Source organism: Lethenteron reissneri, chromosome 34, assembly GCF_015708825.2.
Source record: "Lethenteron reissneri isolate LAM-NWPU_2019-01 chromosome 34, ASM1570882v1, whole genome shotgun sequence".
Lineage (NCBI taxonomy): Eukaryota > Metazoa > Chordata > Hyperoartia > Petromyzontiformes > Petromyzontidae > Lethenteron > Lethenteron reissneri.
This window is the reverse complement of record NC_083812.1, coordinates 3,979,886-3,994,313: the sequence shown is the minus strand read 5'-3', so window position 1 is coordinate 3,994,313 and position 14,428 is coordinate 3,979,886. Positions and strand designations below refer to the sequence as shown.

Below are 14,428 nucleotides of genomic sequence, written 5' to 3'. Positions count from 1 at the left end.
AAGTATATTATTTTATCAACGTATCTAATACATAAACATTACCTTCAGACTGACAGTTGCTTTTTATCTCCACATAAATAAAAATTCTATTTTCGTCTATTGGCCGGCTGGCCTTCCAACCTCTGGAACTAGTTTTGCCCTTGCAGGGTTAAAATTTGGCTGTTTTACATAACCCTGGAAGGTATACAGGCTGTTAAACTGAAATATATTTTGTATTCATGGGGAGATACACAGCTCATGTGTCTGTTTTATGACCCAGAATGCAGTGTTTGTTGAGATTTTATACAACATCGTTCTTTCGTCCATTATAATTCGCATTTAACCTACGAGTTAAATAGATGTTTGCTTGAATAAGTAACGAAAAAATAATCTTCACTGATTATCTAATGGCCCTTCTCCTAGGTTGTATAAGTGTGTGCAATATACAACGAACGTGTACCCAAATGTCGGACTTTGCTGTTATGGGTGTGCCGTTGTATAAGTTGACCATCTCCGGAGCCCTGTATGACAGCGTAGTGTACCTGAACAAACATCACAACGTCCAAATAAATTATACCTCCTACCACCCCCCCCCCATCCATCCATGCGAACATACCACAGTGCATTCACAAAATTCCAAAAATGTCAACATCATATTTATCACACACACGTATAGGCAGATTACTATTTACGAAGATTGGTTGAGATGAATCGGCAATCAGCATAGCAAACATATTGTATACGGTAGTGCTGAAAAAAAATCTTTAAAAATATTAATTGTCCAGTTGCAACAACATACGAACAAAATCAATGCAAAGCTATGTATTTCTTCCCAGTCTGCATTTGTTTTGGTTTCAGGACCATCTGTCAAGTCTGCTTGCATAACAGATCTTGACACTGCCTCCCCCCCTCCCTTCTGAAATGGCTTCCAAGGATCTAACCTCTGTCAAAAAGGAAACAAAACTGCAAGGCAGGGTTCAAAGCTTTTACGTGCAATAATTTAACAAAAAATATGAAAAGCGGTAACAGGTCTTATTTTAATGGTGATATGTAGTAGCTCCAAAACCAGGAGCGTTTAAAGTTCTTTTGTCAGCTGTTTTGTGAACAATTTTGCCACCATTGTCTGTTGTGATATTACTGCCAGTTGCGGTGAAATTACTGTCAATCTGTAAGTTGCAATGCGACTGTAGCATAAAAAATATTCTTACGTCTCCTTACAAAAAGAAACAAATAACCTCATGCACGTCTAACCGAAAACTTAAAAAACAGTAAAAAAAAAAGAGAGACTCGATGGCAAAAAAACACGTCAGAAGAATGTGCCGCTGTTAGGTTAAATGCCACTGCTGCTCCTGGCCAGCTTTCAGCGGGTGACGCAGAGAGAGACTTATGGGCAATATACTCTTTAGTTTTTTCGGTAAAGTCACGTAAGTAAAAAATTTCATTAAAATTAATAAAAAAATAAAATAATAAAAAATCACGACGTTTCGGAGGCAACACAAGTCTCCGTCATCAGGTGTGACCGTCACAGCCAGATTTGCTGTATCAAGTGAGGCAGGGATTCCAAGATGCGAGTTCTTAAACACACGAAGCAAGGGTTGGAGGCATCCGGCCTGGCTCCCCCCTTGGTGAAGCCATGTGAAAAGGCCAAGTTGGATCGTACTTTTTAATCTCGTCTTCAACGGCGCTGACCCCGTGCGCTTGAGGGTTCAGGATTTTGTTGGTGGCGCTGCCAAAGTCGCACAGCACGTAGTTTCCGTTGTCGTGAAGCAGGATATTCTCAACCTGCAGCACACAGAGACATCATTTGGGCTAGGCATCTTCAAGCAAGCTATCACATTAAAAAAAAAAAGTGATTGGACACTTTTGACACTTTTCTTCAAAGCTGGAAAATATCATGCTGTTAGGACACTAATACGCTAATAATAATCCTGTTAAATGAGATGTTCATAATTAAAGGATGGATGTAACTAAGGAGATGCTAGAATAGTTAATGCCATACTTATCAAATTATAAAATGTCACTTGATACTAGCCGACAGCCACGCTATAAATATAAAAAAAATTGTCTGGATTATTATATCTCTGTATCATTGTACTTATCTAAAAACATCGAAAATATTCTACCGTCGGCCTAGATCCATATCAAATTCAACTGTTGTCATGCATCTAAACAAAGACAGGATTAATATTTAAAGCCCCGAGTGTATGGAGTGCAGTGGTAGTTAATCTGGCTATTATTTGAAGATATCTTGTGCGTTCACTTTCAAACTAATAACCTGCCAGCACATTCTACAGGCACTCAGCAGGGTGGCTAGCTGTAAAGCCAACAAAGCGAAAGGCAAGCGAGATGATCGGTGTATAATAAACAGCTCGTGATGTCAGTACAGTATATTCCGAGGTACCTTCAGATCACGGTGGATAATTGGCGTTTTGCACTGGTGAAGCCTGGCAACAGCTTCGCAGGTGTCACAAAATATCCTGAGGACCTCGCACTCTGTGAATCCTGTGCTCAACCTTTGATTCATCTGGTTTACCACCTGGCCGGCTAGAGGTGAAAGGTTACACAGAAACAAGACAGACTTCAGGGTCCCATTGCATTCACTAAAATAAAACAGCGAGCTTTCACATTCAGTCTTACACCTGAGAATAGAGGCACGGATGCACGGTAATTTACGTAGGTGACCACAGCTGTTTACTCTTCCCTAGGGTGATATGAGAAGAAATGGGGGATTCGTAGGGCAGAACTCAAAAGTGAGATGGCTGGCAGGTGCTTTTATGCACATCACATGGAAGTTTATCATTTGCAGTGCCTGCCTCGACAGTAAAATCCCACCAGCAATTAATAACTCTGCAGTGACCATACCGGTGCCTACTTTTACAGTGGCTGTAGTTCAGTGCTCCACATAAACCATTTGAAATGTCATTTAAAACACAACAGTGCACAGTAAAATCAACCACATGTGCTTCCGTTATCATTTCACCATTATTTGGACACGAGACCACCGCAGGTTTTATAATAAAGGTTAGCCCAGTACACTTCAGGCATACATTCATAAAACATGCACAATGCTGTGTGTGAGAGCCCTTGGCTCAAACGCCGGCGACAGCAATGCTGAGCGGCGCGTGCGTTATCGCGCCCAGCCGTATGGAAAGCACGCGCGTTTGAAGCATAAGCAAGCGGGCGTTGAGAGGACACGCACAGCCACTCGCGCGCACACACATTAACACACAACGGCAGCGATCAATTGCATCCATGGATAATCTAAATCTAGGTAGCATGGTGGGACGACTCGTTAGCCTCATACTGCTTGAACAAAACAAAAACAACCACACAAATTACAAGCAAGATAAATTCCATTAGATTGTATAGAGTAAACCCACATGCAAGATGGTTCAACGATTGGCTAGGAGGCTTCCAAGTGGAACAGGGAATTACTGTGGCTGTTGTGCTGATTTAACACGAGGCTTGAGCTGGGCTTACCACGGCATATCTCCATGAGAATGAGCACTTCCCAAACGCCGCTGGAGGTCTGGGCATTAATACTGGAGTCCAGATAACCTACTATGTTTTTATGTCCGGACAGCTCTTTCTGTTTCAGAGTGAAAAATGGAGAAGACAAAAAATAAACATGCATCATAACGAGATCATTCGTCGAGGATCGGTACACGCAATACAGTGGTTTATTCTGTAATTGAAATAATCCACTCGATGGATTGCCTTAGATTTTTTTCACGTATTTACTTTACATCATTACAGTTCACATGTCTTCATTGCAACAATGTCCAGAATGCACTTTGATTTAGTGTTATTAGATGGGGACTAACGAGTCTGAATAGGAGTGGAAGAACGTAGAATTAAAAACATCAGTTTCATATGCAAACCATAGGTCCTGAAAAATAAGTGGGAGTTAACTGTGAGAGCATTTTCCATGCCCTCATGACATTATTAAAGGTCATATTTTCCAAAACATTGCATTGCAGGTACCTATCAATTTCTCCAAAAATATAGCTGCTGTTATACATCATATGGAGTCAAATCAACACGAGTGAAATTAACATTCAAACCCCAATATTTATGTGAAGAATATATGACCAAATCATATGGAATAAGCCCGATCTCTTCACGTCTCAGTCTAAGCAGGGCTGAGCATGTGCGACTGCCATGCACGCGAGGTTGTCATACGTGTCGGCTAGGCAGTGCTGTGCGGCAGTCAGCAAAGGGCAGTGCAGAAAAATCCACCGTTGTATTGTATTTCTATGCTGCCACGTCTACGCTCACCGCTTTCACCAACACGCACGGATCAGTTTGGCGCGTTATGGTCAAATAACTCCTGCAGTGCAGGGAGGCCCTCATCCAGCAGTGTACTGACAAAGGGCCGTACACATGTACACACGTGGGATGTGTAAGTCATTATCGGGAAAGGTGATGGTGCTTCTGGATTTTTAAGATATACTGACATATTCTGGCCTTTGTAGAAAACTCTTACCATGATGGTGATTTCCCTCTGGCAGACCTTCAGATCGTGTTCATTGTTAACGTACATACGCTTGAGTGCAGAGCGAACTCCGCCCGATGTTTTCACAAGAAACACAATGGCAAAGCCCCCTGCGGAGAGAATCCAATTGCACTGATTACAATGTGCGCGCCACGACCACCAGAGGAATAACTGACCGACGTGGCATTACGTCACCCGGCCAGATGATCCATTACTGTCAAGTGCCAGTGGCTAATTTAAGATGAACCGTAAAATAATTAACTAATTACTCCACCGCTTCAGATATATGGTACAGTTCAACACTGGCGTCAAACTTCAATTGATTCAATAGAACTAACATGCCAGATATTCAGCCTCAAAAGATCTGGCTTGCCAACTGCTAACTTATCCAGCATTCAAAGTATTAATGCCAGCATAGAGGAGAAAAACGTTAACATATTACCATCACGAGTTCATTAGTCAAGGTTCAGGTTTGGCACACCCAACAGAGCGGTAAAATCTGCTATTGAGACCTATCCACTAAATGAATTTCCTTCTGTATTATTTCAAGTGTTTATATTCCATTACCATGGTTCATGCGATGCAGAGCCCTTATAATGCTGTGGCTCAGCAGTGTTCAGCCTTGAATTGTTCGTGCCCCCTATTGTTTAAAATCGCATGGACACTCTACGATTGTTTGTACAAATTCTGAACTGTAAGAACAGTAAACAAATAAAGAAAAAAACGTGACAAAAACCAACATCCTCCATGAAAGAGCGCGTTTCTTTATTCATTCACTATGTCAACAGAGGAGGGGCTCTTTGAGTATAGCTGTCCATGTGCCTAATGGATTGTTGCCCATTCCAAATACCAACATGGCAAGTCCATGACAACAATGACTCAACTGGCGACCAGTGCCGGCTGATGAAGCAATACAGTACAATAATAAAGACTTGCCTTGCAAAAGGATACCGGTCTCGAGTCAGGTATTATGAAGGGTGCCTGGGCAAGTTTGGCATGAAAGAAAAAGGCCTGACGTTAGCAAAGCAGCCCCGCATGCAACTCGATAGTATCTGTACGACCAGCCGTGTTGTCCCGAGCAAGGTGCCACACCATCAGCGGGCGAGTTACAACAAAAGTGGAACATGTTTTTGAATGATTTCCCACGCAGCCCAAATAATAACACTGGTCAACACACTTTTATTACACTGGTCAACACACTTTTTCTGGCATAAGATATTCCAACGGTTGTAATTTTGGGGTGCCGATTCCAAATCTGGCATCAGTTTTTGTCTATCACATCAGGATTTTGAGATATCAAATATTGCATTTTCAATAAAAACTGCAGAAGAAAAATATTAAATAAATGTGGACATCTACATCAAATTATATTATAAACACACTATTCTAAAAATACAGCACAATATTTTAACACTAAAACAGTCACTGAATCGCAACAACTTGTAATCATAAGTGACAGAGTTAATTTCGGGTAAAATCAATGAAAATGGGGTATGCCGATAGCATAAAAATGAGATGTGATAGAGCAAATCTGAGATCAGATTTGGAATCGGCACCCTCAAAATTGGTCTAAAACAGCTGCAAAAGTCCAGGCCAGAAATTTTTTTTTTGTTGACCAGTATAATAATACATTGTGTAAAATATAGATTAAAATAGGGCCAATCAAGGACGATTTCCTGCATCACTGCAGAACTACGTTATAACCAAAAGATTAAGCTTAAACCTTGAGCTATTAAGATTCAATGACTCCACTTATTTTCACAGAGTCGTACTCCAAACAAAACAGGTGTGTTTCATGTTATGAATGGATTGACTAGCGCTGTGTATGTTATTTCATTACACTATTTCAATACACACGGTGCACCTGCCCAAACACTTTTGTTTTAGCTAAAGGGCCAGCAGGAGGGGGCTTACAGTACATCCTGTTTGCCAATTCAACTACCCACTTCAAATCACTTGCTACACGATGTTTTACATTCAACTTTAATACAACCTCGCATTTCTAAATTGTCCAGGAATAACAAGGCTGCATTATTACTTAATTGCAACATCAATTTACAAATGTCATCATCAACTTACAAAAATTGTGCCATTAAGCGGTGCCTTTCAGGGCCTTGTGCAGTGTAGAAATACATTTTAAAAACACTTTTTTTGGCCTAAGATGTCGGTTAGTTCTTCAACTTTAAAGCAAACTGGCATCTTTCATTGCTGCAGTTTTCAAACTCTCATCTGACAATTTTTTTCACGCTTGGACAAGTGAATGATACACACGCAATGTGCTGAATGAGTTAATCTGGGAAATCTAATGCTTAATTTAGCCAGGATTTTGTACTGCAAAGCACAGCAGCACTGTTCTCCAAACCATTACGTCAGCCCAGTGAGCATAAGTCCAACTGTACGTGCTGAATACATAGGAAACCTATTAACGTTTACTGATGGTACAAAACAGCAGATACAAATATTTTTGCGCGTGCATTACATTTGAATGTCTCAAAACACCGTGGACTGCAGTAAACATAATGGAATATTCTGTTAGAATTTCTAAGCATGTATGTCAGTATCCATGTCACCATTAAATGTACTCAATGCACAATTAATCGTGTACTAAAGTACAAGACAGAACTAGACATATCCAGTATTTTGTCATAAAAGTATATATAGGTTTATAGATACAGTCATAAACATTGTATTATGAAACATATGACATGTGTAAATATATGATTGTGAAATGTACGTGTGAAAATGTAGCATATTTTTACTTTTTATCTGAGACATGAATGTGAAATGAATGCACACGTTTTATTTACATTGCAATATTTGAAACGTAGTTTTTTTTGTTTAGCCAATCTTTTAATGGAAATATATGGATGCGTTCATGTAATTTACTTGTAAAATAGGGTATGTTTCATGGAACAATGACAGTATAACAGTAATACGTTACTGGAATGATGGCATTGCAATGAAATGTTGCATATGTTACATAAGGTCATATAGCTACCGCAACAGCTATGTCTTTAAAAATAACAATCTCTGTTCCATTACGTCAAAACCGGTCAAACACCAACATTGCCAAAAATCCTAACCATTAACATACTTCCTAACAAACAGTAAGCAACCACCCTTTTTGGAATCATGCAGCCTGCATGTAAAAGGAACAGGGTATATGCGCACAGTCTGTCCAAAAAAACATGCTGCAGCAATGCTGCTCGCATACAGCACTACAGTATTAATATTCAAGAACCCAATTATAAAACTTGCACAGGGAAACGCAGCCCTCATCTCAATGCGTTGGCAGGCTTCATCATCCGTTGCGCTTGATCTTTGCAGATTTATTGAACGTTAGGAGAAGCGGTGTACTAAAAAAGCCAGCGGACTGAGTTACATTCCCTGCCACGACTAGCATCAGTGGCGAATGACCGATCATGGGCCCCCCATTTAATCGACCTCCACTGACCAGAGTGGTGAACTGTTGTTAAACAACCACCGTGAACGATTTGGCATGGGGGGAGGTCGTCATCGAGCCGTGTGGGGCATGTTGAAGGGGTTGGATGCTGTATTGTTGTGGTGGAGCTCTAAACTCTGGTGTACACAACTAAATTTAGTTAACTTTCATGTCTAAAATGGAAAGGATTATGCTTAAAGCCCTCAATCCTCTGTGTGTTAATCTGCACTCGTCTCCGGCAAAATGCGTTGGCACTTTCCCCTCTTTTAGCACAAGCCAGAAACCTCGCGGCCTGCATGGAACTTTGTACATTGGTAACATTCTACAAAGCTGTTGATAAAAATAGCAAAAGCCTTCCCCCCCCCCTAACGTAAGTGCTATCATTATTTAGAGCATGCACATCAATCACTCTATTCGTAGATTGCAATTGGGCACCACTGTGTTAAATTAAATTTTGCAGCGATTTTGTAACCCGTCCAAGAATGTACAGTATTGCCTTGACATAGAAATCCACACGTCTTTGTAAAATACTCTGAATAGGATGAAACGATTATGATTGAGTAACTTACAGGCTATAATGTCAATTCATTTTTTTTATTTGTAACACGACGCTGCAATAAAACAAACAGTGTTTCTTTGGGTTTCTGACATTGCTGAAGCTAACAATAAAGACATTTTGACGTTTGTGCAATGGGATCAACAAAACTGTCGAGGTGAAAGTAAAGCACAGATAGCAATTTAGGATTAAACATATGCTGTATGGCTAATGAAATGCTGCGTTGGGGAAATAAGTATGGATTTCGGGTGTTAAATTCGTACACACACGACACGTCATTTATAGGCATGTAATGATTTAATCCAAAGATGCAATGCATTTCGTCTGATTTGTACAGTTATTCCTGCTCCATTAGTCTAATTGTAACATTAACATGTAATTTATATATATATATAAACATAAGAATATATTTTAATCGTTTAATCTTTGCACTTAAATTGCATTGACTTTAGGGGTTACCATATTTTAATAAGTATGCCTATACCTCAAACAGTTCGTATGCGTATCAAGTACTGTATGTCTGCAGACAAAGCATAATCAATACAAGCTAAAAATGGTATTGTCTTAGCGGACTATTATGGGAGCATGATGGTCTCAGATGCAAACGCATGCAATTTGAGTACTTGTTTAATGAGACCGTGGTGCAAAGTCATAGCAAGATCACTGAATTGGTTGCCTGATCGAGATACTTTACAACTTGCACAGGTTTGTACTTTTCACACATGCATTACCCTCTGGTCTGGTGTCAATACAATTGATTTTTAAAGCGTACATGGGCAATTGAATCAAAATTAAACATTTATTTAGCATTTTATGTATTGAATATCATAATTAAATGTTGATTTCATGGAAATTATGGGTCCCCTGTGTAACAAATTAAGGATTATAATCATGCTAATTTCTCATAGAAACACAAGTTTCACGTTTTGGTAAAATGTTTGTGCCGATTAATGGATAACCAAATCAATCAAAAAATATACGTGGCAAATGGTTAATCTAATATGGTAAAATGTACGGTCCTCTAAATACTGAACCCAGCAGAGGCCACAGTTAAATAAATGAGATGTGGCAAATTGTTCATTGTGCCAAACCATTGGCGTTGTTGGTCTGGCAAGCACCCCATGGAAAAGCTCCATCTCATTACAAGCTGAAGCACTTGTTCACAGTGACGTACGAGAAGTGTTAATTTAATTGAGCCTAATGACCTGGAGTTAACAGTATAACATGATCCACCCCAATGCATGTCACCAGTTTGAAAATTGATCCGGTAATTTGACGTTAAATAAACCAATTTCGTTTTTTAATCCGTAAACGACTCATTGTGCTTGTCTCTTGCCTGGAGGAAGCTGGCCACATATTTTTATTATTATTTTATTAAGATTCTGTACTGCTCAGCATTTCTTGTCAAATCAAAACAAACTTTAAACAATGTTCAATGACGAACAATGTGAACCCCATATAAGTAAACAATGTGTGAAAACAGCTGAGACTACAAAAAAAACACAGCCATTGCCTGTCCCATACTGGGTCAGCTAAATGCCAGGGGCAAATACACATCGCTGTTATAAAGGGTGAAAAAATGCTTTACATAATCGCTCTCAAAAAAATACTTTCATAATAGGATTTTATAAATACAGAAACACATCTGAACATACGCTGAATGTTAAAATTAAAAGACAATGGACTTTGTTATCTACAATTAGTGAGCTGCGGGTCAAAATGTCATGAATCACTTTAATCGTAATTTACTGCATCAATCAGAAGACATTTATACAATTGCAAAGTAGGTCAATTAAAATTAGTATGCAGGGCCATTAGGGGGGCAATGCGTGTTAATTTTACACATGCACTACTTATAAAAATAGAATATCTGGTTACATAAAAGCATATTATCGCCATCCCCTTGAATCTAAGAGTTTAAGGAGGGGGAAAAATGTTGAATATGCATGCTGCACTTGTGAAAATATCAATTGACAGCAATGTACCATTAGAAAAAAAATATTTAATAAAGTAGTCATCTGCTATATAGTTTATTTTAATGTAGAGCACTTATTTAAAATGTTTCAAAATGCAATTGTGTTTAAAATTGGCTTAATAAATCGCAAAAGACCCATTTCGATGCGGAAGCTAAATCGTTTGATGGATACTCAGCTTTGTTACGGCATCATTTTCAGAAAACACCCTACATTACAAAGGTTAAGTAATATTTATTTTAGGAAAAAAAACAGTTTGTCCATATAACTATGGGTTCCATTGCAAGACGTGTACGTATGCTACCGATTTTGAGTTATATATAGTGTGTGGAAAGACGTGTATGTTGCCAAGCTTGAGTTCTATATGTTATGCATGAGAGAAAGCAAATAAAGAGCATAGCAGTTAGTTTGTGAAACGTATTAAAATAAAAAATAAATAAACCCCAAGGCAACACTATACAAACTAATTACAGTTCAAAGAACGAAATACTAACCTTTGACAATTTACCATAAAATAGCGTATAATGCTGCATTGTACACCACAGGGCATAAGCAGATGACGAGCTTGTTGTAAACCAGCCTTACGGTGACAAAATTTACAAGTGTACATTTATTTTTTAAAGGGAATTAAAGAGGTATACAGTCAACGCAGGATGGATTCGGGCATCCCCCATGCCGGGGTTCATTTTTACCAAACTTTACCACGTGTGTCTGCCAGGGATGGTGTCAAGGTGGAGAGCACAGACTTAGACGCACAGGCATACAGTACAACATTGTATATTGTGTCACTGCCCTCTGCTGCCCACCATGTAGGCAGCCTATAACAACGCTTTGTGTCCATGGAGGTCACCCACCCATCCAAGGTTCCATCCTGCTTAAGATATTTTTCCAAGAACTGATGGAATTAAGTGCATTTCGGCGAATTTGGTCATGGGCGGTACAGAATAGGATATGCAGAAATGGTTTGCGCCAAACTCCTGAACGTTATTGTAAACCTCTGGTTCGTGTGCGTCAATATTCCCACACCTCCAGAGAGCACGGTTGGTTGCGTACGGTGCAAAATAAGTTCAACATACATAAATTCAATCAAATGTTACCTTTAAAAAACATTTACTTAAGTTTACACAAGTGAGGTCATGTGCGAGCACACAACAGCTCATTATGGGTAAAAGGTATTTGTACGTGATAAGAGAGGGCATTGAGAACTGAGAGTTATTTCAACAGTACAGTGCTAAGCTGTTGCATTCTGACATGTTAGAATGTCAACCTGACCGAACAAAACAAAACAACGTTACCAGTAGTTACACGATGATTCTACCTTACATTCCTATTTCGACAAAAAACAAAAACAAGGTTTTTAAGTCGTCGAAGAAATAGCCTTCTAAGAGCCGGTTTTCACGTTCTATTTTCTTTCAGTTTCAAGCTTTATCCAGCTTTAACCAAACCAGTAAAGCTACTGATGGGATTCTATGTGCGACATCACAAATGTTTTAGCACAAATCAGCACATTTACGCTGTGACATATTAACACTGCCAGGCTGGAAGACCGGCTCTGTGGGGCCCTCTTCCTGATAGCCTGCAGTGATTTAAACTGTAAAACATCCAACAGCAGTGACCCATCCTGAAAAACGTGCTGAGTAAGAAAACCTGACTTTATCTCAAGCGTCTGTCAAAATAATTTTATTTTAATTTTTTTTGTGGTTCAGTGACGAACATCGCGGTGTGTGAAATGCGATACAAATTTAGGAATGTGTTCCGCGGTTTCCCAGTCAAGCAGGTAAACACGTCTGTGTTCCTTTCTGAACTTCTTCGCTGGTCATTGGCAAGCTTGTGCAAGGGGGACAGCTGCATAGAAACCGAGCCAACATTACCAAGCATTCCACTACTGTTAATGCGAAACCACCCGCAAATTCCGACAATTTTACCTACCACATTTTAGACATTAAAATTTAAAAAGAGGGATGTTTCAATACCGTTGTTCTTCAAAAGATGGATTTAAAAGTGCACAATTAAAATTTGAAATCATTGCTGATACAAAGCTAATTCCATTACATTGCCAATTATTTGTGCATTTTCTTGCGAAAATGCATCGTGTTGTCCTTTGTTCCCAAAGGTATGTCTGCTTCTGAGATTATTAAATAAGTATTGGACCCCATCCAGTTTGCTAGTTAAACACTTAAAAAGAACCACATTGACCACGCCATGTTGAAACACTTATACAACAGGCTGTCAATGAATGGCTCACCCTGGAACAAAACTCAACCGTGGATGAGCCCAGATTAAATCAAATGGAAGCTCTTTTGCTTTTACATGTTTCTTGTCCAAATTACTGAAATATTTAAGGCTCTGAGCAAAAACATGTTTTCGTTGAAACAGATAGACATTGGCTCTGGCCAATTAATGTATTGCCCCTTTGAACAATAACTTAGATAATTTTACAAACATGATAATAAATGAAAAATTGTCGTAGTAAATATACCCACAGTACAGGCAGTCACACAGTAGGTACACATCACATTGGAGTTCTTTCTGTCGATAGAAACAAGCTGTACAATGATACAGTACGGTTAATCTCCAAACAGAAATTATCATGGATATCTGCTCAAATGAAAGTACAGTACGTACCGTGATCATCATTCCTATCAAACATTCAACTATGTGAGCGATTTGTGGCGATGAATATTACACAACACTACAGGAAAAGCCAGCAACATTATACCCTCCTAACATTGCAACAAGCAGTGTTGGGTTGATGGTTACAACATGTATTATTCTATGAAAACAAGATCATCAAACCTAAACCACGGGTGACGGCATCATATTTTCAGCTCATATGTTTCCTTAACGCAAGACGACTGCTTGAGGTGGACTCATCACGAAATGCCAACATTACAATTCTTTATTTAGCCATCTTAATAGCCACATTTGTTTCTATTGAATCCACAGGGACCTTTTTTTGTATTGAACCAAACAATGATTCAACGATATCATATTCTTTTGCAATGCAGACCTGAAAAGCCGCAGTTACAAAGCGACAGCACAGCACTGTATCGATCGCATTTACAATTTATTAGCGGGTCATTGTAAATACCTTTTGCACCTTTTGCAAATGGTATCACTGGGTCTTTAGACAATGGCACACAAACTGGATGTGGACAAGCATAGTGGCGCCTAGGATACATACAGCTGCATATATCGCTTGAACTTTTTATTTAAACAAATTCTACTGGATATATGTGAAAAAGAGCTTTATAGATCATCGGGTTCCTCCAGTATAAAAATGCTGATTCTGGCATTTATCTGTAGACAATAAAACATATGGAGAATAAGGTGCAAGAGTTCAGCGTATATCCTATAATATACAAAATATATTTGAGCATATTTTCAATTTGTTATATTAGAGTATATATCCCTCCTAAGTGGATTTATTGCATTACTGTACAATTTTCTACATTCTGTAATGCCTTCCACTGGATTAAATACAGTATCGGTTTATACAGCAGAGTGTATATAACACGATAAGTTAGATTTTGTTCAGGTACCACTATATTTACGTCCATACAATGCCTTGTGTATACTGTATTTGCTTAAACAGCTAGTATTGGACACTGCTTGTGACAGTAAAATATGATATCTTTGGAACACAACTTTGCTATGTATACACGTGTCGCTCCATATAAAACATATACAACCTTTTGTCAATCCACTGCTGGATGAAAGCCTTCCCACGCCTTTAGTATTGTGCATCTAACAATATAAAACTCATCAACCTTCTTGCCCACGAGCTGATGTCATCGATCCGAGACACCATGAGGGATGGTGCCAAGTTGGGGAGGCCTTCATTCAGCGGTGGATAAAGCATGGGGGATGATGATAAGTACTGTATATTAATTGAGTATTGAATGCACATTGCATACACATGTTGTAATAAATAGTACTGCTTGTATATGGATATGTCTAACCATGAGTGTCACTGCTACTGT

General features: G+C 39.0%; 1 protein-coding gene across 10 annotated transcripts in view; it reads right to left on the bottom strand.

The window, feature by feature from the left end:
- AAK1 (AP2 associated kinase 1) overlaps window positions 1-14,428 on the bottom strand; it is a 39,591-nt gene that overhangs the window by 23,428 nt on the left and 1,735 nt on the right. For all 10 annotated transcript variants that reach the window (XM_061565015.1, XM_061565019.1, XM_061565016.1 and 7 more), the window contains exons 2-6: window positions 4,466-4,584; window positions 3,460-3,568; window positions 2,381-2,523; window positions 1,640-1,761; window positions 440-521 (exon numbers count right to left, since the gene is read on the bottom strand). In XM_061565015.1, the coding sequence (XP_061420999.1) occupies window positions 440-521; window positions 1,640-1,761; window positions 2,381-2,523; window positions 3,460-3,568; window positions 4,466-4,584 (575 nt within the window). The remainder of the gene's footprint in view (window positions 1-439; window positions 522-1,639; window positions 1,762-2,380; window positions 2,524-3,459; window positions 3,569-4,465; window positions 4,585-14,428) is intronic.